At 37.9% G+C, this 26919-nt stretch overlaps 1 protein-coding gene across 1 annotated transcript in view; it reads left to right on the forward strand.

Moving 5' to 3' along the window:
- Positions 1-1199: 1199 nt before the first annotated feature.
- SPAG17 (sperm associated antigen 17) overlaps positions 1200-26919 on the forward strand; it is a gene marked incomplete at both ends in the record, with an annotated part of 83981 nt that continues 58261 nt past the window's right edge. The window contains 5 exons of the mRNA XM_084201052.1: positions 1200-1280; positions 9652-9792; positions 10577-10636; positions 21745-21876; positions 25380-25431. Of these exons, the coding sequence (XP_084057178.1) occupies positions 1200-1280; positions 9652-9792; positions 10577-10636; positions 21745-21876; positions 25380-25431 (466 nt within the window). The remainder of the gene's footprint in view (positions 1281-9651; positions 9793-10576; positions 10637-21744; positions 21877-25379; positions 25432-26919) is intronic.

Here is a 26919-nt window from a genome sequence, read left to right on the forward strand (position 1 = left end):
CCTATTCCTTCACTAAAGCTGCATAATGAAAGGTGTTTTATACAGCACACACACCAGGTCAGTATCATCCCAGAATGAAATCCTGACTAAGGCAGTAACACACTGCACAGCAGGGTTTTAAGCTCTGACGAAAATAAAATAAATATTTGGAGGCTCTGAGCAAACCCAGTCGGTATAAGGGGGTGGGGGAAGGGCAGCATGTGGTTTGGGGTATTTTCACCAAATGTTAAATCACACAGAATATTTCACTCGTCTCCAGTGTGAGATCACGACATGACTCCTCTGTAATGAATTCTTTATCTTGGCAGCTCTCCTGTTTTCTCCCAACAGTGCCTCCCTCTCCCCTTCTGGTCCCAGTGCCGTAACATATGGTAGTATTTGGAGAGCCACTTGGGCCTGGGAGCAGGCCTGGCTGCCCACACCTGCGCGCCCCCCGCCTCGCCGCTCGGGCCACGCTCCACACCAGGCCCAGGCTCGCTCCTTCACCCTCCTCCAATACTCAGGGGCCCGCCGAGAGCTGCCAGCGTGCTGCCATGTGGCCCTGGGGATGAGATGTGTCACTTGGTGTCCCTGTGAGCGTGTGTCACCCCAGAACTCCCCACGCAGCCTCGGAGAGGCTTCTCCTTTGGGTGGCTGTGATAAGGGCCGCTGGTTGTCTCAAAAATGATGATGAAAGTACCCAAAAAAAGCCCCAAGAGAATGCACAGAATCCATCAGGTTGGAAGGAACCACAGCGGTCCAACCTCCCTGCTTAAGCAGAGTTCCTAGAACCACATGGCACAGAGCTGCATCCAGATGGTTCTCGCCTATCTCCAGCGAGTGAGACTCCACAACCTCCTGGGGCAGCCTGTTTCAGTGTGCGGCCACCCACACAGCAAAGTTCGCACTCTCATTCAGGTGCAACTTCCAGGGCATTAGTTTCTGCCCGCTGCCTCTTGTCCTGCGGCTTGGCATCACCGAGCAGTGCCCGGCTCCATGCTCTGACACCCCCTTTAGCTATTTACAGACACCGGGGATGTTCCTTCCCGAGGCTGAGCAGCCCCAGCTCCGCCAGCCTGTCCCCGTCGGAGCGATGCGGCAGAGGGCCGCCCCGGCCGGGCCCAGCGCTCCCGTGGCGGGCAGGCTCCGCCCGCGGGCGCCGTCTCCGGGGCGACGCGTGGGGCCGGCGGGGCCGCCGCTGCACCGCCATGGGCCCCAAGCAGCCGAAGTCCGCCCGGGACACCCCGGCGTCCGTGCTGCCGACCTGGGAGCCCGCGCTGGTGTCCGCCCGCCTCGAGGAGGTGAAGGCAGCCGCGGGGCAGAGCCGGCGGCCCCGGGAAGGGGGGAGCGGGCTGGAGGCGGCTCGGGCCGCTCCCCCGGCCCGGGGGTCGCGGCTGCCGGGAGCTCCCGGGGGGCCCCGGGGAGGGCCGTGAGTGGTCGGGATGTGCGGCGGAGCCCCCCTGCCCCTCTGCCCCCCGACACCGAGCGTGGCCCTGCGGGTTTCTTTGCTCCTCCTCTCCTCGGCACTTTCCTTTCTGGGCTCTGGGTGCCAAGTTTCGGCTCGGAGTGAACTTTTTATAAACTGCTGAACAACGAGGTTTGATGGAGGTGCTGACACAGCATTAACTGTAGCGTTGAAAATGTGAGGCTGTAATTTTCCTGCCCGAGTGTGTGCAGCTAAAAGGCACTTTTTTTTCCTTTTTATATTTTTTTTCTTTTACAGAGTGTGAGGATCTAAAGGCATGTTTAGGTTTCCAGGTTCTGTGTAAGCAATGTAATTCTCATAAATCTTGAGTTGCAAGAGAGAATTTGGTTTCAAAATAGGGCGGTAGTTTAGCAAACAATAATATTTATCTCACATATGTTTATCTAGCACGGCTTCTGCAAGTGAGACAAATTGCTTCCGTGGTTTCCTTGTTTTCTGGATTCCTGTTGTGCCCTATCAAAAAAAAAAAAAAAAAAAAAAAAAACAAACCCAAAAAAAAAAAAACCCGACAGTTTTGTGTTTTAGCTGGTGTGCAGGTTTGTGTTTTGTTGGTTTTTTTTCTTTTAATATGCCAGCAGCACTGGTTAAATATGAGGAACTTTTAATTCAGGAGGAGGCTTTTAAACTGGCTAATTGCTTTTCCTGAAAAGCCCGCAGATGTCAAAAAATCTCTTAAATATTTACTTGCTTTTACTTTTATTTGGTAATAACCATTTAACTCAAGTTTAGCCAAACAAGACCACTTTTTGAATAGCTTAAGCTGCTGTTTCCCATTTTTCCCTAGGACACAGATTTTTCAATAGAGTTCTAAGATGCTTGAGCCCTTTCTTACTTGTGAATCTTGTCTCTTCTCTTGGGAAACATCCCTGAAGCATAAGAATGGGGTGAAGGTTCAATCTCCATCACCTACTCTGTTCCTGGTCTTCCTCCAGTGCTTACTAGCAAGGTGCCAATTAGTGATTGTGTTTTTTTATCGTGGCGTTTATTGTGGCTGTGGATATTGTGCAGTGAATTCGCTGAACAAGGTGCTTTGTATGCTCTGCTGCCTCTACACATAGTTTATTACATTTCTTAAATGCAAACCATTATATTGAAGTATTTTTACAGGTAGGAAATAAAATGCTCAGAAGTTAGGAAATGTTTAAGTTGGTATTATTCTGGACCACTCATTGAGGCAGATGAAAAAAAAGTGTTGAATGTTCACTGAATGGGGCAAGAATTCTGTAGGGAAAGGTATGTGATCAACTAATTAAAGATTATCGTAATTCCTGTACCCATGGGGGCTGACTTGAGATTCCTTGTTTCCATAACTCTGGTATTGTCTGACCGCTTTCTGTTCCAGTTAAGCTAGTTTCACTTTCTCTGCCATGCTGTTCATAGACAGAGCCTTGGGAACTTGGGAAAAACTGTCCCCTTGCTGGGGTCACCTTGAACTCAGGCTTCTGAGATGCTGGGCAGCCAGTGAAATTTCTTACTGCAGGAGTGTTCTTATTCGGCTCTTACAGTCATGGGCAAGAGCATACTCGGTGCAAAACTGTCAAATGCCAGCAAATTTCTTCTGAGCATGTGTGAATCAAGATTCATCAAGTGTGGCCAAATGTGGGTGTACATAATGTAAATAAACATGCTCTGTAAAAGCAAATCTTTGACACAAGTACGGCTCTGCTGCCAAATTTAATTCCTTCCTCTTGAACACAGAGAGCATTGAATATCTTAACTACTTAATCACATAGGGGTTTTTATTAAAGGATAAACATGATTTTTAAAAATCACATCTCATTCTGCAAATAGTCTAACCACACTTTCCCTCTCCCCACTCGCCCTACCCCAGTAATCATGCAACATACAAAGTTTAAACTCAAATATATGAAGCTCAGGAACTGAAAGCAGTCTGTAAAAGAGAGTGTTGAGCAGCTTCAATTTTAGATCTCACCAAAACTTATTTCTTACTCGTCCTCAATATTGTACATGAAATACCATATGAATCGGAAATTATTTGGGAGATGATAGGAACTCCTATCAAGTAAATAAATGTCTCTCCTCATAATTCATATGTAAAGAATTTTTAAATCTGCTTGTATCAATTTGAAAAATATTCTTTCCCTTTATTGAAGGCAAAGGGAATTTACTACAACTGGTTTTAAATTGTACCAGATATACCGAGTGGTGAAATTTCGCATTTTAATGTGTTTATGACTCACACTATTTTATTAGTTCAATCTATGAAAAGCATTTTACCAGTGCTGTTAAGATTTTTATGAACGGGTATACTAACTAAAATATGATTTAAATGGTATTTACTAACCAAATAATTGCTTTTACTAAATGCACTGTGAAAACTGGCAAACACACAACTTAAAAATACACACAGAGGAAATATGGATTTTCCAGAGCCTCACATTATAGTTTATGTATATCTTTCTTGTTTGTAATGTGCTGTGCAGAAGAACATGGAGTTGCAAACTGTATTTGCCTTCAGATATTTATCATATCATCTATTTTGGTTGGGCTTACTACAGAATTAAATTGCAAAATATAAATTAAGATTCTCAAGTAGTTTTAAACTTTGCATGTGTTAAGTAGCTAAAGAGTGATATTTGCTAAGTGAATGGTGAATTCTGGGCAAATACAGCCCTTAATTGAAATAACTGTCATTTATTATTTGTTCTTATTAACTAGTATAACTAATCATAGCAGCAGTAAGCCATATTCTGTGCTGACTTTCCATCTGTATGATTCCTCTCATTTCACTGGCATTTTAGTGCCTGAAAATTGAACTTAAAGTCTTGTGAAACCTCTAAAAATGTTTTGAATAGGATGGCTCCTCTTTTGATTGCTATTCATACTACTTCCTCTTCAGAGAAAAATTACCGTTCTGTTGAGCTGTGATATTCTCTCACTTGCCGACATTGTACAGCAAAAGCTCAGGCTCTTAAGAACAAAAGCCATTAGTAAATGTGGGTGTGTCACCAGTAATGAAAGTGGGTCTGCAGATTTCCAAGCAGAGATGTCACCTTAAGGCTACAAAACTCCTGATAAACAACTTTTCTGAGTAATGCCAGTTGTATTTACTGGTTTACAAGCTCCCTCACTGTTGAAAGCAAAGAGTGCTAGAGTTGTTACTATTCTAATTGTTCATAAATCACTAATATGTTTGTTGCTCAGATGTTTTGGATTTGAGTTTCCAAATGTTCTTCTCAGCCCTTACAGGTAAATTTGAAATTCTGCAGTAATGAAATGAAATTACTGGTTGTTGTCCTAAGAGGAAAAAAAAACCCAAACAATCAAACAAAATAAACACACAGCAGGCAAAAAAGAAACCCAAACAAACAACCAAAAAAGCAACCAAACAAAAAACCAGTAAACCCCACAACAGTAAGTACCACAAAAATAAAATGACATATACCTAGATTGTCTGGAAATAGGAGGAGGGTAAGATGGCTGCTTGATGCTTTTCTTGGCCAAAGAGATCTAGAAACTGTTCTGAAAAAATAAACAATATACCTGACTTGTTCAACTGTCCTCCGTAGAACAGTTGGCCGTTTGTGTCTCAGAAATGATGGATAGAAAACAAGATAGGTATAAAAAGGAAGAAAAAAATTGTGTACTACATCTGCTTTTTTCTTAAATGTGAATTAAAGTTAGGTATTTTCTTAACATACCTATGCTATTCCAGTACTGCTGTGATGAAGATATACAGGCTATGTGTATTGGTTTTTAAGAGCTGGGAAAAATCACATTACAGAGGAACACAATGGAGCCTTGAGAGCAAAATCGTGAGAAGATAAGGCACCTTCTGTGTTTTGTGAAAGCAAGGATTTTGGACAGCCATTTGCTGCTTACATGGAGCTTCCAGAATTAGGTTGATCTTGTGGATTTGGAGCCTCTCCAGCTGAGGGACATAGAAGTTTCCCACACAGATGGTTATTTCTAACACCAAGAGACTTTGGTGCGTTTCAATTCTTGACATGGCTAGGAGTTTTAAAACCAGGACAGTGTCATTTGTAGCAGTGGTTGCCACTGGATGTTTTCCAGTGAAAGTGATCTGGCCTGCCCTTAATTGGAGTTTGTTTCAGATTGCTTAAGCAATATTCAGTTGCCAATGCCACATTTCCAGCTTCAATTTTCTTTTAAATTAACATTTGAACCAGCGTTGTTGATTCTGCGGGATATCTGCTCCCTGCATTTTGGTCTTCTTTGTGCAGTTTGTAGTGCTCATGTTAAATTCTTAGTGACAGCCTCCCTAGACTGTTTCCATGATTTTCCAGTAGTTATTTTTATGGTTTTTTCTATCCTGTTCATTAAGCTGGGAATGTCATTTGAGGTAGTCTTAGGGTCACTAATCTATCCTCTTTCAGATCCTTTCTCAAGCCTTCATACTACAATAACATTTGAAAGAATAAAACTAAGTAGAGGAGTTGTATATTGAGGGAGAAAATATTTTTAGAGTAACCATATACATTTTACTACTTTTCCTTCACATTTTTATGTTGTGATTTTAGGTGGTGAGCTGTAGAAGCAGGGTCTGTTTCTTCTCTGTCCTTTCAGTGCCTTGAACATTAAGGATACTGTTACAGGATCGATAATATAAAGGCAGTATTGCAGAAATATTAGATTTTTAACCTCAGAAAATAGTCTAATCAATTAAACACCTTGAGCTGTGTATTTATGCTGCCCATTGACTATTGACTTCAGTTCATGTTCTCAGTGTGCAGCTTTTCTGAAAAATGATCTTCAAGGGCTTCAAAACTGGTCAGTCTAGAAATAGATGACATACTATTAATGACTGGGAAGTCTAGATCATTACTGGCTGTGAAGATGTGTGTAGCTGCTTCAGATATTTACTAGCTACTTCCAGCTCCCATTCCCAGGTATTGCACTTTTTAAAGAAAAGCTGTTTCTTTTGTTCATTTAGCACTAGGGAGGTATAGACTGTCTCTAATAATCATTAAATTTTTGTGCAAAACTCTTGTATCGAGCTGCATATACTTCTGTAGAATTAAGTAAGTTTATAATTTTCACTACCAGTTCAGTTATCTTGTAGAGGCTTATTGCATGTATTTTATTTTAATGTATTAGCCAATGGTTTGCCTATAGTATAAATATTCTCATAGCTGTTCTGTGGAGCAGCTTGTTTCTTTGAAGCAGAGCATTTTCAGTGGGAAGAAGATGTGGCCCGCTGATGGTAATTTCTTCTTGGATAACAAAAATCTGAAGTTGGATAATTTTGTTTGTGTAAGTCCTGTTGTGTTTTTTTAAATACTCATTTTGCACAAGCAGGATCTACCCTGATGTTTTGCTTTGGTGGTATGTCACTGGCTGCTGAGAAGGATGGCACCACAGTGGAAATAAGGAAAATTCTCTTTTCTTGAAAAGGCTTATCGTACTTTTGTCAAGGAAGGCCTCATTGCTCAACCTGAAAATAACTCTGAAAATGCCTGGGAATTATATGAGCTTGAGAATAAGAATTTGGAGAAGGAATCTGCGGATGGAGAAAGTTTGAAGTGGGATCGGATAATGAAACTAGAGACTAGCTGAACAAGGAGACAGAGGACAAGAGCTGGGGAGCAAGTCACAGGTGGGGGAAACATTAAGACAAGTGGTGTAACTCAGGAAAATAAAGTGGAAAAGGAAGGAGAAATTACCTAGGAACAGTTGTGACCAAAAAATAAGAGAGAGGACAAAAAGGAAGACAGGTTCCACAGACATTGTTGTTGCAGTGTTATTAATTAGTGCTAAGCAGGATTAATTTGTGGGCAGCGACCTATCAGCATGTTTTAAGGAGGAACTAAAGAAGGCATAAGGCAGGGTTTTAAAACTCTCTGATTGATTTTTATATATATATATATGTGAAGAACTGTAGGAAGTTGTGGGAGTAAGCTCTGTATTGCTGCTGGACCATGCTTACCATAGGATCCTGAGTAGAACCTCACATTCCTGATTTTTGCTGCTCTTGAGCTGTCAGCATCTCTCTGTGAGACTTACTGGACCTTGTTTCCCTCTCTTGGTGGTCCTCACTGAAGTGGGCAGTGCAGTGATAACAATTGCTCCGTTAGCTCATGCCGCAGGTAGATGGTTTTTCTAAAGATTCTGTGTGTGCTGGTCATCACTGGGAACACCAGGATACTGCCACATGAGAGCATTTCAATCTCAGTTCTGAGAGCCTAGAAAATTATGCATTTCCTTACAAGCATAGGCATCTAAATACTTCCTGTTCAAAGAACGCTGAAGTTTTACTGTCGAACTCTTGTCAGGTATTCAGATTAGCTTTAATCCAGATTAGCTGCAACTCCTGTGCATGTTTACAATATTGGAATACCTAGAGCTCTTTCACAGTGTGGTGCACTAGTAGCTACCTTGCAGCTTTAGACAGAAAGACTTCAAAGAGCAAAATGAAATTCAGTGTACTTGATGCAGTCCGCACTACTGCTGCCACTTCTCCAATGAGCAGTGTCTGCTGCCCCAGTGCAGCTGGACACTCATAAATTCCACCCCGTTTGCACACTCCTGGAGCATCAGTGATGTGCTTGATCTCTCTAGCACTTCATAATTTTGAAAACTTGAGGTTTATTTTGTGCTGCAATAAATCTCAAGGAAGTTCATGATGTGTGGAGCTGTAGGCACCCTTTTGGATTAGTTATCTGATCTGTAGCTACTTGCAGTTTCACTTAATGACCCAGGTGATCTTTACATCATTTTTGTTTTTCTGAATATTCTGTGGTTAGAAAAATGGGGCATACTCATGTGATGTTATCCTTTGTTACCTTGAATGTTTGACGACCATTTCCCACCATACAAACATGCACTGTTTTGAAACTTAAGTCAGCTGTGGCTTTCTCCCATCCCAAGCCATCAGTTACTCAAATTGCAGACATTTGGGTAGGCTTTTTACCAGCTAAGAAAAGGAACAGATGAAGAATGGTACTATAAAATTGGAAGAAGATGCTTCTTTTACCATCTGAGTCTTTTTATTAGAATGATCCTTTTCCTCACTTTACCACAACTCAGCTCAGGTTTTGTTCCTATTCTACAAGGACATTGTACGTAATATAAATATATTAAAATATTCAATATCCTAAAGTCACCACTCTATCTTAAATCTCTCAAAATCTTTCTTTGCCATGATGCACACTGGACTGTGTCTGTGCTCTGATTAATGTGTCTGTCTTGGGACTGCCTTGATCTGACTGAGTCCCCTTCCATGTTTACCTTTATGCAGCTACATTGGTAACCTTGCAGTTTACACATGCAGACATGCATTGAAAAAGAAATAAAAAATTGTTGATTTCTGTACATCACAGCCATTACAAATGCTCCTAGTTCAGCCACCTCTATTGCTGATAAAGAATATCTGAGAGTGAGATGTAGAATTGCTGGAGATAGCAACTCTATGAAAGGGATTCCAGTAGGAATGTGAAAGACAGTAACCAGTAAAAGTTGCTGAAGTTACATAATTTTTAAGCTTTTGTGGATGTACATCACTAAAGAAAGTGTTCCATTCTTCTCTTGTTCTGCATTTTTAATAGTGCTGAAAACATTTTTTTACATTACAGTAATGTGTACGCTACTGCAAATGTTTGAAAACTGCTAGTGCTTTTAACTTATCAATATTGTAGTGTACAACTTGCCACTGGTAAGTAATTTTTCATTATTCAGAATATTTAATGAAACCATGCAAGAGCCATACTATGCATAAATATACCTTCATAAAACATCATAAAAATAATGCTACAATGTACAGAAAATAGTATCTGCGCGTTATCTAATTCACAGGATGAGGGAGCTGAAAATTGCTAATTTTTTTCTACATTGAATAATCACAATAATACATATATTCAAAATTCACTTCTTGTTTGCTACCTGAACTGTCAAATCTGTAAATCCCACTTAAAAGTTAGTACATCTTTGTGAGATGCTAATGCATCATTTGCATGAGAAAAGGTTTTAGGCTGTAAGTAGGCATATTTGTTTTCCGTAGCATAATGCTGCCACCTGATGGCAGAAAGAATTGGGACAAAGTAATGGGGGCTTTTTCGAGTTGCATGCAATTTCAGTGATTAACACAGTGATGTTTAATATGTCTTAAAGTGACTTAAAGCCGTCTCTACAAGATTACTCTTTGAAACTGCAGAGGACTTTTGTTGGCATGAGTGTTAATACCTTAAATATTTTATTTTGGAATGTAGGATGACTGGAAACCTAGCATTACTTTCATTGTTGGGACCAAGATTGAGGATGAAATCCACACCCAAGCCCTGGCTCTTGCTGTGCAGGTGCCACTGCGAAAACTCTTCAGTGTGGTAACGTCTGAAGACGTTTACAAACAGGTATTTCAAGATAGCAACTTTTAATAATGAACCAAACTGTGGATGTCACTTCTAGATCCTACCTTCTTTGGTCTGTGGTAATGATAAACTACTCTGTGGAAGTTTCAAAAATTACACTAATTCATAGAATCATTAAGGTTAGAAAAGATCTTTAAGATCATCAAGTGCAACCTTTGAACACTACCTTATCAACTAAAGCACAGCACTAAGTGCCACATCTAGTCATTTCTTGAACACTTCCAGGGATGGTGATTCTACCACCTCCCTGGGCAGCCCATTCTAATGCTCGACAACCCTTTTTGTGAAAAAATTCTTCCTGATGACCTGCGTGAACCTGTCCTGGCACAGCTTGAGGCCATTTCCTCTTGCCCTGTCACTTGTTGCCTGGAAGATGAGGCTGATCCCCACCTTGCTACAACCTTCTTTCAGGGAGTTGTCGCAAGTGATCAGGTCTCCCCTGAGAGATGGATTTCTCCAGACTAAAGAGCCCCAGCTCCCTCATCCACTCCTCATAGGACTTACTCTCTTCTTACCACTTTCATTGCTCTAATTCATGGGAGTTAAAAATGGGGGGGGAAAAGCTTATGATGTAAGCTGCTCTGCTCCCTGTAAATGAAGTTTTGTTACAGACTTTTCTTCAAGGTGCTGATCAAAAAAACTCCCTCCCTAAGGTACAGGGTTGCCATAAGATGATTCCTCACTGTTTTGGAGTGTGAGTGTAGTATTTGCAAAAGGGAATAATGTGTAAAGTACTTTGGGTAATGAATGCTTTATTTACTTGCAGATTGCAGAATCTGTGCGTCCAAAGGGAAAAAAGGCTAAGGATGTGCCTATGTACTATGAGGTGGGTTAAAACAGGTATTGCAAAGTCAGTACTCTTTTACACTGAAGTGTGTAGAGCTGTGTGGTTTTGTTATACATTCTTGAGTAAATGTAAATTTGTTGGCTCTAGCTGGTAAAAACATTCAACCATCTAGATACTTAAACTGCTTTGTTTTTGTGATACCAGAGATATTCTTTCAGACTGCTGATTAAGTGATGATCAAAATGTGTTTTCAGAGATAAGAGTTTCATTATTGAAGGATATATTACGGGGTCATATTTTGATGGTGATGTCTCAAATTACTGAAAATCTGTCAGGCTCTTCTGTCTCAGACCCTCCCAATAATTTAGAAACTTATACCTTCATTTATGGATATGCAGTCCCCTATATGCAACACCATTCTGTGCGCCAGTACCCATGAAAATCTCAGTTTGATGTAACCTGATTCATCTAGTGAGCTATGTCAGCAGGGTTTGGAATCATGCTTAGCACAAAGAGTACTTCCTCCTACCTTGTTAATGTTTTACTTACAGCTTGTGAGAGGTGATAAAATCCTGTGATTAATTAGAAGATTGTTTAAAATTTTCTCAGGTAGAGTTTTATGGTCCTTACAGACCTGGAGCGTAAAGAATTTTGGATCCCTCTAAAAAGACTTTGTTTGTGTTTTATTTCTGCAATGACTAATAAACTTTTTATGTGTCTCAGGTTTTGGTGGACTTTATAACAGTACTTTTTAGCTGCGGTCTGCTTTTCCAGTAATGCCAGGCTACTATCTGAACAAGTCCCTTTGGAATTATTTACCACTGAAAGGACTGTGAATTTTATGCAATTAACCCTCTTCATTTAGGACTAGCCTCCCAGGCAAATTCACCCTTATATTACCTGGTATGTAAAACTTCTTCAGTCCTACTTGACAGAAGGATTTTGAAGTCTAGCTCTAAGCAGAAGCTTTGTATGATACCTGTATTTAATTACTAAGAGCAATTTTACTTGTGAAGTGGACACTTATTAAATTCCAGCTGTCAGTGCTGTGTCTCATTAGCTACTTACTTTACTCCTCAAAGACATTTTTTTTCCTCCCCTCCTTTAACACAGAATATAAAATGCCTGTTCTGACCTTTTGCTTGGACTCAGTTTCCGTTCAGGCTGTAGCAAATTAAAAGATCGATCATGTTGCCACAGCATTAAGATCCCACCTCTCTGGGCAGAGTTTATTCCTGAATGTTCACATACATTCCATGTGCAGTTTGAGCAGTCAAAGTTTCACTGCTTCCACTAGCAAAGATAAACAAATACAAGGTTGGCACGAAACACAGGTTGTGAAAAGTTCTTATGAGAGCAGCATTTCCATCATTGCCACATACAATTCTCTGTGGCAGGATTCAATGTGCTGCCATTTCCACAAGTTTCCATATTCATTTTTAGAGGTATTGTGAGTTTCATGACATTCAGTGGTCTTTGAAAATTTGACATGTAACATGTGTGTGAATTTGGGACTAATGACATGCATAGTAATGTGGTTATTATTGGTATTAGTAGTAATATAGTTACCCATGCCATTGGTCTTACACTTTGCATCCACTGAAATGCAGGGGTTTCAATAAATTTCAGTGCAGCAGTCTGCAGTGCCTAGAAGTCAAGAATCTTTAACAAATGGCTCATGATACATTGCAAGCTAATTATATCATACTAAAATAATTCCTCCTGTCTGCTCTAAGTTATTCCCCTTCAGGCTTTCTCTCATTTTATTGTTTCGCATCTCATATCACTCTTATTGTACAAAGTGAAAAGGCTCAGGGCAGGGTTTATAAATATGTAGCTAAAAGATTTCCAAATCCAGGAGAAGTAGGTGTCCAACACCTTTTCTGACTCTTACATGACTTGATGGGGGTAGGAGTCCTGCTTGGTAATTTTGTACTTAAGCACTTAATTGAATGCTGATAGGCTGATTCTCTCATAAAGATGCTGAGGAATTAATTTTTTCCCTTATATATGAAAGGGAAAATGTTATGCTTCCTGTAATATATCAACAGATTTCATAATTTTTTTAATGCACAATTTTTCTAACAAGACATAGAACTAAAAATATATGTGCAGATTTTATTTAACAATTAATTAGAAATAGAAGAGAGAGGGGGGAGAGAGAGAGTTCAGGTAGAAAATAACAACCCCTGTGGATCCAGCAGCATCCTGTTAGTCCGTCTTTGCTCTGGGCTTTTTGGTAGTGGGAGGTCCCAAGGTCATACAAAGCTTTTCATTATCTCTGCATTTTAGCAAACAAAGGAATTGATGCTTGTTGGCTACACAGTTCTCTTATGCTATAGGTTAAATTATACCTCACCTGGTATAGACTAACTCATGCTGGTTAGTCTGCATGCTCAGTCTTTCTCTTCCTTTGAGTCAGTGGGTTTCTGGGATCAGTGTTCAGATCCCGGACCAATGCCATGTTAATAATTTTTTTTGTCTGATACAGTTAAAAAATAAACTCATCCTTATATCTGCTGGCATCTGTCGTCTCTTTATTTTTTTTCCTTTCTTCATTGAATCTGAAATAGTGAGGACTTTTAAATTACATTATCCAGGATCTTGTAATCACACCTGGTTTATGTGAATTATCTCTGATATTCACATGTGATGAGCAAGCAAACATAAGACTTCAAATCACCTGCTGGAACTTTAGATATTTAAACAGAAGATAATACAAAATTTTGACTACAAATCATTCTACTTTTTGCCATCACTGGCTGAACACAAGACCTGTTTGATTCTCCTGTTCCAGATCTGCATGACAGATTGTTATCATACAAAACCTCACTTTATTTTACCTCCTTGCTGTCAGCTCAGAAACTTCAAACCTTTGGATGGATAAAAGCAAGAGAAGCTCCAGGCTTACTGTTAAGATACATAACAGCCAACCCTTATCACTAGGCATACTGAAATATCAACTAGTTGTGCAAACCAAAGAGATCCCCAAACTAGATCCTTCTTTTGCCAAGCACAATATGCATAGTTTTGCTATTAAAATCCAGTTCAGTTGAGTGCTTACATTTAAATCTCAATAAGCTCATGTTTTGTACAGCTAATTTAAAGGACTAAAGGTGATTGGTTAGAAATAAAATCTTATTGTTTTAAAATTATTTATGTTGTATGTGTTTGGGGTTTTTTCCTTTGGGCTTGTTATTGTTGTTTTCCCCCCTAAGATTGTGATGCCATAATCCTTGAGAAATTGCATAATGTTCACAGTACTTCTTGCCATAATAGGCAATAGACTGTAGCAGATACAGAAGAATCGTTGAGTTTTCTGGGTGTACATGAAACAGATTCCTCTTCTGTCACTTTCAAAACAAAATATATAACCAAGATATTAAGGACTTCTGTAGGATCATAAAACATAACAATTAACAAGCCCAAGTTGAAAAAAGTTAAATAAGTTTATCCAGGAAGCAGTGGATGTAAAGCAGTTTTCAAGCATTCCTGTGAATTTATGCTTTGTTAGGAATGTGTAGAGTACAGACCTATGAAGTAAAGGTTGCTGTGGTAAAATTATTTGAAGCACTGATCACATTATGATGTAGAGAGAAGCTCCACTTTAGATTGGAACTGAGTGTTTCCAGGGATAGGTGCTCCTACTATATCATGAAGTGTTATATATATTTGTATCTTGTAATATGTATAAATATATTACTTTCATATGTAATTATAGTTAGGTAATAGATATATTTAAAATATGTTTTAAATGTGTATGCATGTGTATAATTATTCAAAACTACCTTCTATTATTCACCCAAATGGCCTGAATTTAATTTTTTTAAAAGTTAAGAATAGATGTTCTCTTTCTAAATATCTTTTATATCCTCTCTTCAGTAGGTCTTATATACCTTATACCTTTCTATTACCATATATCATTCTATTGTCTATGCCCCTGTTTTAGACTCTCATCATTGTGTCTAACAATATCTTCAGAAAAAGGAGGGTAGTGCTAAGGTTATGGAGTATGCATTTATTTGTGTTCATTATAATAAACTCTTAGGGTAGAAAAATCAAAAATGTTGCATTTAGCTTGATGAAAGGGGACTGTTAATTACATAACACTTACGGGAAGGAATATTTTCACCGAAGTACAAGCTCAGAAGAGTTGTCTGCCACTGGCAGAAAAGCAAACCCAGTAGTAGCCAGGATATGGGGCACTTAAGGAAACAGTTTCAAACATAATGTTAGTCAGGTGTGTTTTTAAGAAAGCCTTTTTATTTCTTGTGGAAACATATAATCAAAGCTTTCCTGTTTTTGTGTAAGTGTATAAATTTTGACACAACACCATAACAAAGGTTGTGGTCAAGATTAGGCTTGTAAAGATAGCCCTATCAAAACCAAAGCTCACTCTATATATGCATGTCAATAGAATTCTGTTCTTTATACAAGTTAGAAAGATTTTGTTTTCATTCCAATTGAATGAAAATAATTTTAGAAGTTGGTGTAAAATGGAACAGCTCGGGAGCCAAAACTTATCTGGTGTCATTGTTTTCATGAGAGGGTTTGACACTAGAAACAACCTTGGCAGCCATGCTGAATGGTTAGAAGGATGGAAAGACTTAATTTTATTTTTCATTCCAGTACAAAATAAATTTCATACTGCACTCTTAAATGTCATAATAAAATGGAGCAGTTTTCCAGTCAGCCTTTGTCAAGTGGTATTGTGCAGATGCGAGTGAAGAGAATTTTATAGCAGAAGGACTTGGCCCTTATACTGTGTGGATACATGGAGGTTTAATGTGTGCACTTGGGAATTGTTAAATGAATATGCCTTTTAGGGAGATACTGGCTTCAGGGAAGGTTAAGGGACTTTAAATCCTGCTGTGGGCATTATCTACTCATCTGTTTTCAGTTCTTTTCTATCTGTTACCAAGGTCCTACCAGTTTATACTACAGAATATAGGTGCTTTATAAATGATCCACTAAATGAAGTGGTGTATTTACCTGAGTTATTTAGTGTCTTATCTTCTGAGGAGGGTTTATCTACCCTGTCTGCTGGTTCCTGGTATTTAGGTCAGTCTACTTAAAAGGATGTTAGGGAAAGAATCTGTTAATTTTGGTTTAGCATGTCTTTGCAACAGCCTTTGCCACTGTCAGATCATCTGATGCCACTGCGTGATCAAGTGCCCTGTGTAGTCCTTTAAGTTATCATATTGTATGGCTTCCCTTCGGATTTAATTATTCCATGAGAGGAAATCACTGTTGCTATGAACCAGGCAGTTCTATAAATTGTAGCTGTTCACTGTCAGTTTGGGTGTCTCCAGTTCAGTATCCCTTTCCAGGAGCAATGTGTCATGTTAAGAAGTGCCAGCATTTCTAAATGTTAAAACTGGGGAAAAAAAGTCTTGAGCTTGAGCAGGAAAATTACCTGTGTTTTCTAATTTTGTTTCCTAAAATCCGAGCGGTCATGTTCTATTATTTAAATGAGGCAATTGACATGCACATCGTCTAGTTTCATTTCAGAATAGTGACTCTTCATAGTTCTAAAGCTAGGATTTTAGAAACATGCATTATTATTTTATTACTGTTAGTTGTAATTATTTTACCTGAGGCCATTCATACTACTCAAATTGTGAGCAATTTATTTTCTAGGGAAGACATTTGATAACCTTTTGAATTTCATTAACCAATTTAAAATCTGCTTTAGAACACTGGTGAGACTTTGGGTTTCCTTTACAGAGTACAAGAGTTCCTGCCTACATGCAAATTGGTATCAAATTTCTGCTTTTTCTGTGCAGGCTTTGTTGAAATGTCTGTGCAAGTAGAGGAAACAGTAATTATGTCTGTGAGAATGTCATCCTTGAAGTGCTAGAGGGACTCTCTGAAGTAGCTAAAGGCAATGCAGTCTTCTGGTTTTTTTGTCTTCAAAGTTTTTGGTAATAGGTTTATTAAGGGCAATAAAGTGTATGACATTCTTCTCATGTACAGCAACTAATCATAGAGTCCTTTGTCTCCAAATTAAGCAAAAAAATCTCAAAGCCCTGTTGCAAAGCTGGACCAACCAAGGTGGAATGATCCTGCCCAGTTTTTTGGTGCCCAGTCTACAAGACCATTGGAACTACCTGGCCCAAATATTCTGACGTGGCTTAGAAAATTCTGTCAAGATGTAGCTGGATAGCTTCTGCCAGCACAAGGTTTGATGAGGCAATTTTGTTTCTTAATCTTTTTGTTCCACTTCTGATTGGGTTCTCTTCCTAGCCAGATGCAATGTTAGAGAAGCATGACTAAATCTTTTAGCTTTGTGGTGTTCATTGTGTGGATTCAGTTGGCTGAAATAGCTGGAGACAATTTAGTTCTCAGAAGCTTAAAATATTCTGTACCATAATGGAAAGATTTACTGGGCAGATTCATCCCACTGAAATGTAAACATTTCAGTATTTGATCATAGCAATATATCCCTTCCTCTGAGCACAAATCACAACAGACTGGCTTGTCCTCTTTTTCTAAAAGGGGCTGGGTTCTGTAGGGGTTCTTCTGAAATCACTTAAATGCTGTTTCAACTATTGGCCCCCAATCAGGGTTAAAAGAAAACAGATATATGAAAGGTCATGTGAGAAAACCTTCCCTATGCATAGAACTCCTTCCTGAGAAAGCAGTGCTAATGCCTGATCTTTCCAATCACTGGGTATTTGTATCCCTTAAAGCAGTTGGGTTTTCATAGCAGCTAATGGTCAGGGAGCCATAGGAGGTGTACATGCCAGATGGTGAGAGCTCCTGTATGAGCTCTCTAATAAAACCCTCCTTATTTTTATGTAATGTGTTTTCTTTTTTTTTTACTGAAATCATGTTATTCACCATTTCTGTTTTTCTTAAAACACTATAAGTACGTGAGATAATCCTGTACATGTGTGTTAGAAAATTCTCATAGAGCATCCCTGAGATTAAATCAGTTAAAATATCCCCTCAGGTTGCAGATTTTCTGTAGAGAGAGGTTTAGAGAACAAAGTTTCTTACAATGGATAATTCTAATAGATTTCTGCTAACCAGATCAAGCTGTGTTGTGTTTTGGCAAAAAAACAGACTCACTCATATGAGTGACAAGTTATTTTTCTAGAGCACAAGCAGCCATTTGCTTCTGCTTTGAGAAATATTCTCACAATAGAAAGGAAGATATTTAGCACATGAACAGCATTCATATTTGCTCAGTATTGCTTCATTTTAGTAGGCTGAGTTGAAAAGAACTCCATGGGGTACAAGGAATCATCAAATCTTCTTTAATTATTTTCAATCTCTGGAATACATCTTCACTGAGTAACAAAGATGACTCATTTGGCTTATCTTAGGTTTTAGAGTCTACCTTGTAGATACATAAGCATTACATGGAGCTCTGCTCAGATATGCAATTGATTTATTGATTTATGTGAGTCCTTAAGATCTCTTTATACTGTGAGTCAGTAGTGAAAGATAATGAGCAAGTGGTCTTTTGACATCATAGGTGGGAAGAGGTTCTGAGAGTTAAAATGAAGTTAGGTGGATGGTCTAATGTGAGAACTGAATTCTTTCAACACACTGGAGGTATCCTCTGAAAAAAAAAAGATATTTCAGTTAGCTCAGATCCTTCCTGGTATTCTTTCAAAAGGATTGCTTGTAGTATGCTTTAGTCAATGAAATGACAATGATAGAGTCAGAAGTATTTAATAGTATATGTAAAGAAGACTTCTTTAGAAAAACAAATTATGAGTTTGACACATGCAGCTTTTGTCCCCTAGTCTGTCTTAAAAGTTGCTTGTGAAGGACTCATAAGACTGACAGCAGATTGTAATAAGTCAAGATCACATTTTCCTGTGCTTTTATTATTTTGCTCAAGAAAATACATCTGAATAGCAATTACCAGCTTGGTTGTATAATCCGTAGAGCCTCTTGACTGGTGACTATCCTGCTTCAAATTAACTTGAACTGTGTCGGCAACTAAGGGATTTTACTTATTTGGTTCTTCTAGGAACTATTATGTTTCTTTTAGGAAGTGTTAGATGAGTCTGAGGCATATGTGATGGTCTGGATTTCTTACAATTTCAAGAACAAGAGGGAAGGCAGAGCTTTAGCAAGCTCACTCCGGGTATGGGAGAACTACACTGTGAACTGGGCTGACCAGTGTTCACGTGTTACTGCTGCCAGGCAGTAATAAAGCTGTGAAAGTTTATAATCTAATTTATCTTTTTGGACAGTTTTTCTGATTATAATTTGGCAGCCACAATTGTTCTGTATCTTGAAAAAGAGGCATTTCAAAGAAAGATAGCACAAAGACACTGGCTTGAAATGTTTGCCTAACTTTTAAGACCTATCTTCTGTCTCAATGGCGCTGACATCTGTCAGTAGTGTAGGGTCACTTACAAGCACTCATGCAGTGTTTGGGTGGCTCCAAATACATGCCCTTTGCACCAGACAGCTAAATCTCTGCGTGCTTCATACTGCCACCATATGAGATCAAATACTGCATCACCAAAGCCTTTCTGCACTTCACCAGTGTGACCCCTGCTGTGTGAGGAATGCTACGTTTCCTCTTGCTTTAGAGGAAAAGAGGCCCTACCTAAGTTTGTCCATCCAAGTTTCCATGGTTTCTCACATAAGAAAAAGATCATCACCGGTGGGATGAAGTATAGCCAATCGGTAACAAATCCACTTCATAGTAGCTGAAAAACTTCCTTCTGTATTCCTATGCATTTCTGTCTTGAGGTTTTTGTTTGGTTTTTTTTTTTCACTTGAGGCTCTGCAAATTTTTAACTGTTTATGCCAGGTGCCTGCATAACTCACAGGACCACAGATGAAGTAAATATGGATGTGTAATATATTTAATTTCTTTTTATCTACTTGTGCATGGATTGATCTATGTTTTGTCTTTAGGATTGGTTTTAATTTCCTCCTGTATAAAGCATATTTTACATTTCTGCATGAAAAGATATTTGCTTTCTTTGTATTGCCAAATTTAGTGCACTCATTCTGTCTTTGTTTTATTTGTGTGACCTCTTTCCACAGTCATGGAATGTGTTCCTGTTAAATAGTTTTGGTTATGCTTCTCATGGCTCACATAAGACAAATTGTCCTTCCTACGCACTCTACTTCAGCAAGGCTCTTTATTCCTGTATTTTTTATCTACAAAATAGGAATAATTATTATTATAATAATTATTGCTTTTGACTGGTAAATTGCTTTAAAATTCTCAGAAAGAGTGGGGTTTAAGAATCTAAGCACTTTTTTCTTCTTCCATGAACAATAAATCAGCAACTGCCATTGAGCTGAGTTACTATATATACACTTAACAGGAATCCTTCCAGAACCCCTCCATTTCCCCTCTACTGTGTTTCAAGAAATGTGCAACTCATCTACATTAGACCAGTGAGAAGCATCACTTACCATAGGTTGTTAACATCAATTCTGAAAAAAACACTTTATGAGAATTTTTCTCTCTGAGAGAAACTACTGATATGATATTTCTACCAATGTCTTTTTCTTTCAGAGGACCAATTTGTGTGCCTAGTTCTGGGTGACTATTTTTTGTTGGAATAACTAGTAGCTCCTAGTGTGGCCACAGTGTGTGGTAATTTTTTTGTCTTGTTCTTAGCATGACCTTGATTTTCATCTGTGGCTATGATGTCAGTGGGTCTTTCCAGAAGCCATATATGATTGGCTTGTTGAGCTAGTGACCAGTCTTACTTGGAATACAAAACATGCAAAGCAAAACTCATCTTAATCATGATGTATCTTCATTTGTGTATGTTAATATCATTAGATTTATTTATGTTGCAGGAGCAGGATTGTTTTGGAAGGGTTTTGAAATGCATATGTTTTGGTTTGTCTCCCTGTTATGCAACTTGGAATAGATCTGAATTTTAAGACATTTCCTTTTTTGCTCCTTGCTTTCATTTGCATAAAACAATGATTTGTCATATAATGGTCTGGATTTTGACTTGGCTTTGCTTTATTCAGAGAAGCATTTTACTGGCTACATTTAGGTGAGAAGTGAAAGTTTCTAAACTAGGCAAGAATCTATGAAAGCTCAAAGCTAATGGTGGTGTTTGCATTAGACAAGACACAGTTCAGTGAGATGCAGTGTGCACCTTCATTGTCTCAGTATTAGCAAGCAAAATTGACACCATATGTGCCCAACTGTAATTGCTCCATGAGGAGAAAAGAGAAACATGTCAGAGCATTTGAGTAACACCTAATTCAGCCCATGGTTATAAATAAAGCTGATGGTTGCTTAAAAACAAAAGTAAGAAAATATTATGGTTATATTATTCCTCAACAGCGCTTCCTACATAGGTGAACTTTATTACAGAGACAACACAAATGAAAAGAAACATATAACAACTTTTTAACGGTATTTTTATGTTATTTTATTTTTTTCGCAGTAAATAAAGTGGTTATGAGGCTCCAAGGAAAACGGCCCAGATGTTAGTGAGTTGTATGAAATTTAGTGGAAACAAGCTGTAAAAAACATAGTCATAAAACAGCCTGTCAATGCCACACATCTGGACAATGCAGCTGTATGTTCCCGCTGCTGTCATCGCCCTAAGAAAATTCAATAGCCTTATTTCACCCCAATTAGGCTGCATACCAACAGAATCAGAATTACACAGGGAGGGGGTGTGTTTGCACCAAGACAGACCCTCTCAAATTCCCTTCAAGAAGTTTTTATCTTTTATTTAGGGCTAGTCCCTCAGACACTGGTCACTTTGTAAACAGTACCGCAAACTATTCCCCTTGATTTGCTATCTGTTAGGTGCTTTTTAATTTATTGCTTTATAATATGTAGTTGCTTAATGTTGTTTCTTTGTTTAAAACCTAAAGAAAATTACATTTTCCTGTGAGAACTCTGTGTCTGTTGACTTTCTCATAAATCATAGAAGGTTTTTTCCATTCTAGTTTTATCACATACTGTAGCTGAAATAACTTTATTTGAGGTCTTTGGAACCAAAGAATAGCGGTGTATCTTACTGATACATTGTTTCTTCTGGAAATGTGGCCATTTCGACTCACACATGGTACAATGTGAGACAGCACTTCCTCATTTCAGCATGCAAATAAGTATGAGTCAAGTGCAGTATTAAAACTATTCAAGTAGTAGTTTTGTTGTGATTTTTTTTTTTTTTCCTTTGCAGGTGATGGAATTAGCCAAAGCCTTTCTGGACCAGGGTGAAAAAATTCCTGTAACACTAATTGGAAAGGTGTTGAAATTTCAATTGCTTTGTCTCAAACAGAAGGCTCTTCAGACAAGAGGAGAGGAAAAGAAGGTACTATAGTATGCCCTAGTAACATTACATTTTTGAAGACACATCTATTCTATGGTGTTGCTTCCATAAATCCAGCTGTTATCTCTTCCATCCTACGGCACTAAGGCAGGATAATATTTACATAAACTATTCCTGGCAGATGTTTGTTGAACCTTTTCTTAAAACTTTCCAGTGCTGTGTCTTTGCTTTTCCATGGCAACCAGTATTATTTCTGCACCATCTCTGCAACGTGAGCATTTGAAAAAGGTTTCTGATCCTACCAACCCTACTGTCATTTAAATCTGTTTGAGTTCTCCCTGTGTATGGGGACAACACTACACTCCATTCTACAGAAATCTATTTCATATTTAACTAAACAAACCCAAACATGTGCCATGGTTGTTCATTTTTGATTATGCATGTTCTTCTCCTCTGAACTCTCTCAAAACAGTACATATTTTGAAGTCCGCTTCTCAGAATCAAGTACCACATTTTCCAGTGTTCCCAAAACTTGCTTCCATTTGTCTCCAAGGTCATCACTACTAGCTCCAAGATTGTCTCAGACAGATTGCTTATTTGTTCTAGGAGGAATTTTACCAAGCTTGCACAGAATCACAGATCAGACCTCTCATTTATTTCTAACATCTTCTGGAGTCGTCAGTGGTACATTTCAACAACTTACTGAACGGTTGGTTTTGCTGTAGTCCTTTTCCAACAAACACTCATAAAACTGAAGAAAGTCAGTTAATTATCAGAAAGTCATACAATTGTTGCAGTAAGTTTGCCCTGTTAATTGATCAAAAACTATAGTGTTGAGTGCGATGACTGGGAGACCTAAGCAGTCTGTGCATGTAAAAGATAAAAGCAGAAAACAGTTTAATGGATTTTGTATAGCTGAAAAATCTGTAAATTTCTTTATCAATAGTTTTACTTGTGGGAGAAGTTGGTGGATGAAGTGTAGCAAACAATCACAAGAACATTAAATGCTGAGTGATTCCATCAAAACTGTGCCCTGTTCCCACAGAATTCAATTTATTAGGAAATTATAATTTAAACCATAGAAATATATGAAAAATATGAGAAAAATAATGTGTTTTCAATCTGAAAAGAAATTGAGAAGCTGAAGCTGTAGAATAGATTGTTAATAGTGAATTGAGGAAAAAATTGCTTTTTTCTTAGACAGCAGTCAATTCTTGTAAGTAAACTGTCAAACAAAACTTTGAAGTTTCATGACAATTCAATATTAAAATGGAGTCTTTAGAGCTTTGATTTAGCAAAATTAATCTTGTAACTGTAATTTTATTTCCCTGGTTAATTGGAGGATGGTCACTGTTGAGGGCTGATGAGTCTCTGGCACTTACAGTTACTTCTCTCTTTTAGCCAAGCTGTCTGCAAAAGTTGTCACCTCCTTTGAACTGTATCTATATCAATGTGTGACAGGCAAACACAAATGGAGCTGTTGAAGGACAGAGTCAAGAACTGGAAGGCTCTTGGATATAAGGATGCAGTACAGAGTGGGCAGAAACTGACTTCTAATTTAGAGTTCTATCTCTAAACTGACTGCCACAGAATTTTTAGTCCTTTCCAACTAGCTTGTACAATACAAGTTCTCTTGCCAACAGTCTGGGTGTTGAAAACAGGATTTTACTCGCAAATCAGTTCTCAGAAAGCAAACATATCTGTCCATGGGTCTTTTTCTTAAATAGATACCAGTTAATGGAATGGATCAGCAGAACTAATACAAAATGTAAATAACCAAAAATAAGGCATCCTGTATTTTATTAGGAGCAGGAGCTTGTCATAAATTGACAGGCATAAATACTATGCAGAAGAGAAGAAGTGTCTCTGAATTAGAAAACTGTTTGAGCTAGTAAAATTTTAAAATGTGAAGCTTAAAATAACAAAATTGCAGAAGTTAATGGATTAATAGAAACTCCACAAAAAACTACACCTTGTAGGGAAGGAGAAATATGACATTGAAAGGAAAAGGAAAGAGTACAAGAAAGGAGAGGCTCTTACGTTTTTAAGTATTTAGGTCAAGTAATGTTCTTTGTTAGAATCTTGGCAAGTCCATAAATGTCTCTGCTTATTTAAGAATTACTTAAAATTATGCAGATGCAATAGATCAAGTTGATTGTGAACTTTGTGGCATGATGATTGTATCATCTGTTTGATGTGTCCATAAGCTTAGAATTCAAAGTTCTATCAAAATTTCTAATTTGAAATGTCAAAGGTAGAACAAATTTAAAAGAAAATAATGAAAGCCTCCAAATCCTTCGTTACACAGTGGAAATAGTTTCAAGATTCTGTCAAAGACATTTCTAAATTTTACAGAAAGGAAATTCAAGAAGGAAGGGAAAAGCAGGAAAAGATTTTCTGTTTTGATTTTGAATTTGAGCTAAATATAACTGGAAAGACTACTTTTCAGCAGGATCTAGGGAAAGCAACTATATAGTGTAAACTGCGCCCTCTCATTTGCATGACGGGCTTTTCTAATAGCCTTTTCTAATAGCCTTTTCTAATTGCTCTAATAGCCTTTAAAGTGACATCAGCAGGATTGTAACTGTAAGTTAAGTTAATATTTTTATTTTATTTAATATTGTTTTATAATCCTGAAATGTAATTTTTGCATATTTTGAATGTAGCATTTCTGCTGAGCAAAAATAAGGTGGACACTTTCTTGCTCTACAGAACCTGCTTCACCTTAATTTTTTTTTATTGTTTTCATTTCAGACCAACTCTCAATTTTTTTGGATTTATGGTGTGAGGCTTTGGGACACTAAAAAAATCTTTTTTTGTCCTGTACTTTTAAATTACTAGGAAGAGCTTTATGTAGGTGTTTTTGATTGAAGATAATGAGAATGGCTGAGTAATATCCTGTGTGAAATGAATGCACAACTCTTGGTTTTAGTTTACATTAGACAGATATTTACATCAAAGAAAAATAGTGCTGGTACCATTTTACACCATAGTCAAGAGTGTTAACAGAGATGTTAAAGATATTAACAGATATTGAATTTTTGCCATATTTCCCTTCTGTCCAAGGAAGGTTTCTGGCTGATGCAAGGGCTGTAGTGGAAGTAACTAAAGCACAGGGTTTTTTTTACTCATCTTTCTACCCAAATGCATTTTGTTAGTTTGGTAGGTATAAAGTCTACCTTCTTCTTGCAGTTCCTTTTTAATGTGAAGTCCTAGCATTATGACTGAGTAAGAGCATATAATTAATTGAATGTGTGTTTGAGTAGGAAAAAGCAGGGTGTTCAAGACAGCTCCACCACATGAATATTATAGCAGCTAAGAGGGAAAAGTGTGAAAATAAAAAAATTGAACACCTGAAGTTTTACAACAGTCTGACCTTTGTTCTGCACAAAGGCTTTAATGAGAACTTCATTTATTCATCTTTTCAGACAGAACAGCAGCAAAAAGAAAGAGAGAAAGTGAGAGAAAAAGATAAATCTCCTGATAAGACAAGTGGAAAAGATAGTAAAGCAAAAAAGTCAGTGTCATCATCCCCTGTTAAAAAGGGCACCAAATTCAAACAACGGGGAGAAGTGGAAGTGAAAGACAAATACATTGGTATGTAAAATATGATGATATACTCCTGATAAACCTTTGGAATACTTAGTTTTGTTCCATGTTGAAAAGTCAAGATCTATTTGGCAATATCAAACTTTTTCCACTTTGCATTTGAAGAGGGCACTGTGTTCTGCTCAGTGTTAGGATGGATTGTGCAGTCCAAGAAGTAAAATACAGATAAGTTATATGTGGCATGTCAACATCAAAATGTTTGGGCATATGTAAGGCTACAATAAAGTAGCCAAACAAATCCCAGAGAAAACTTATCCTAGATAAAGATTTCAGAATAATTAAATGTGTCAGTATCTAAAGGTGGCTTTCTCCTTGTACTATAGTTTAAAACATGGCTGACAGAGTTGTCAACCCTGACAGTGAAGAAATTTTTCATTACATCCAATCTAGGCTTCCCCTCTTTATATTTGTTCTAATATAGGTGTGTAGAGAAAGAGGAAAAAAATAGAACATACCTTAAATTCAAAGACAGTCTATATCTGTTTCTGGTAGCTAGCAGTCATTTTATCATTCAACCCTAATACATTATCACCTTTCTGAAACTAGATATTTCTGCTTTTGAGTAATATTGAGATTACTTGCATTGATGTCTTTCCTCTTTTGCATAGGGACTAGTCACTGATAATTAGAACTGACTGATTGTTATGCACTTGTCATGATTATTAGCATAATCAAAATTATCATTTTAAAATGGCAGGCAGTCTTCAGCATGTATGCTTTAGGATTTTTGGATCTCTGTAAGGGACTGCGCAGACACCAGTCTTTTTTGTTAAAAATAATTAACATTCAGTAATTTTATGGGCTCATACTTTTTCTTTCTGCAATAACTGAGACATAAATTTATGTACTTCATTTTCAGTACTAGGAGTGAAATAATAGGCTAGTTTTGTTCTGGTTTTGATTTTTGCTTTATGCAATATATGTGCTGGACTGTGGTGGCTGCTTCCTCAGTCAATCTCTTTCTAAATTTCTGTGTTATTTTATGTTTAGCAAATATTACAAGCAACTGAGAGCCTGCTGCTCCAGGTGGTAGCAGCATTTGCACAGCCCTGGCCATATGTCTGAGCACTGGCAGATGCCAGTGCCAGGCTACCTTTTTTCCTTCCTTGGATAAATAAGTCCCACAAGCTGAGGAGTCAGTAAAGCACTTGGACATGTGATGTGTTAGTAAGCATAAGAAAGGATCTTAATGCTAAATAGAGTATAAAGATGTCATTTGCTGTTAGAGTAGGTTTGTCTGTACTAACTCTATGTGTTTCAGCATTGATGGAGAGATACAGGACCTCCAGCAGACAGTTTCTGTTAACTTAAGATAAATAACTGTACTGGATGAATTAAATCACCTGATACCTGTCTTACTAACCGTATTTCTCCATAAAGCAATAAAAGGAAACTACACAACTCTAGAGCTTCTAGAGAGTTCATTTCTACGTATATCATGCTTAACCTTTTGCTTTGGTACTGAAATGTTGCTAT

This window comes from Fringilla coelebs (assembly GCF_963513975.1).
Source record: "Fringilla coelebs genome assembly, chromosome: 2".
Taxonomy (NCBI): Eukaryota; Metazoa; Chordata; class Aves; order Passeriformes; family Fringillidae; genus Fringilla; species Fringilla coelebs.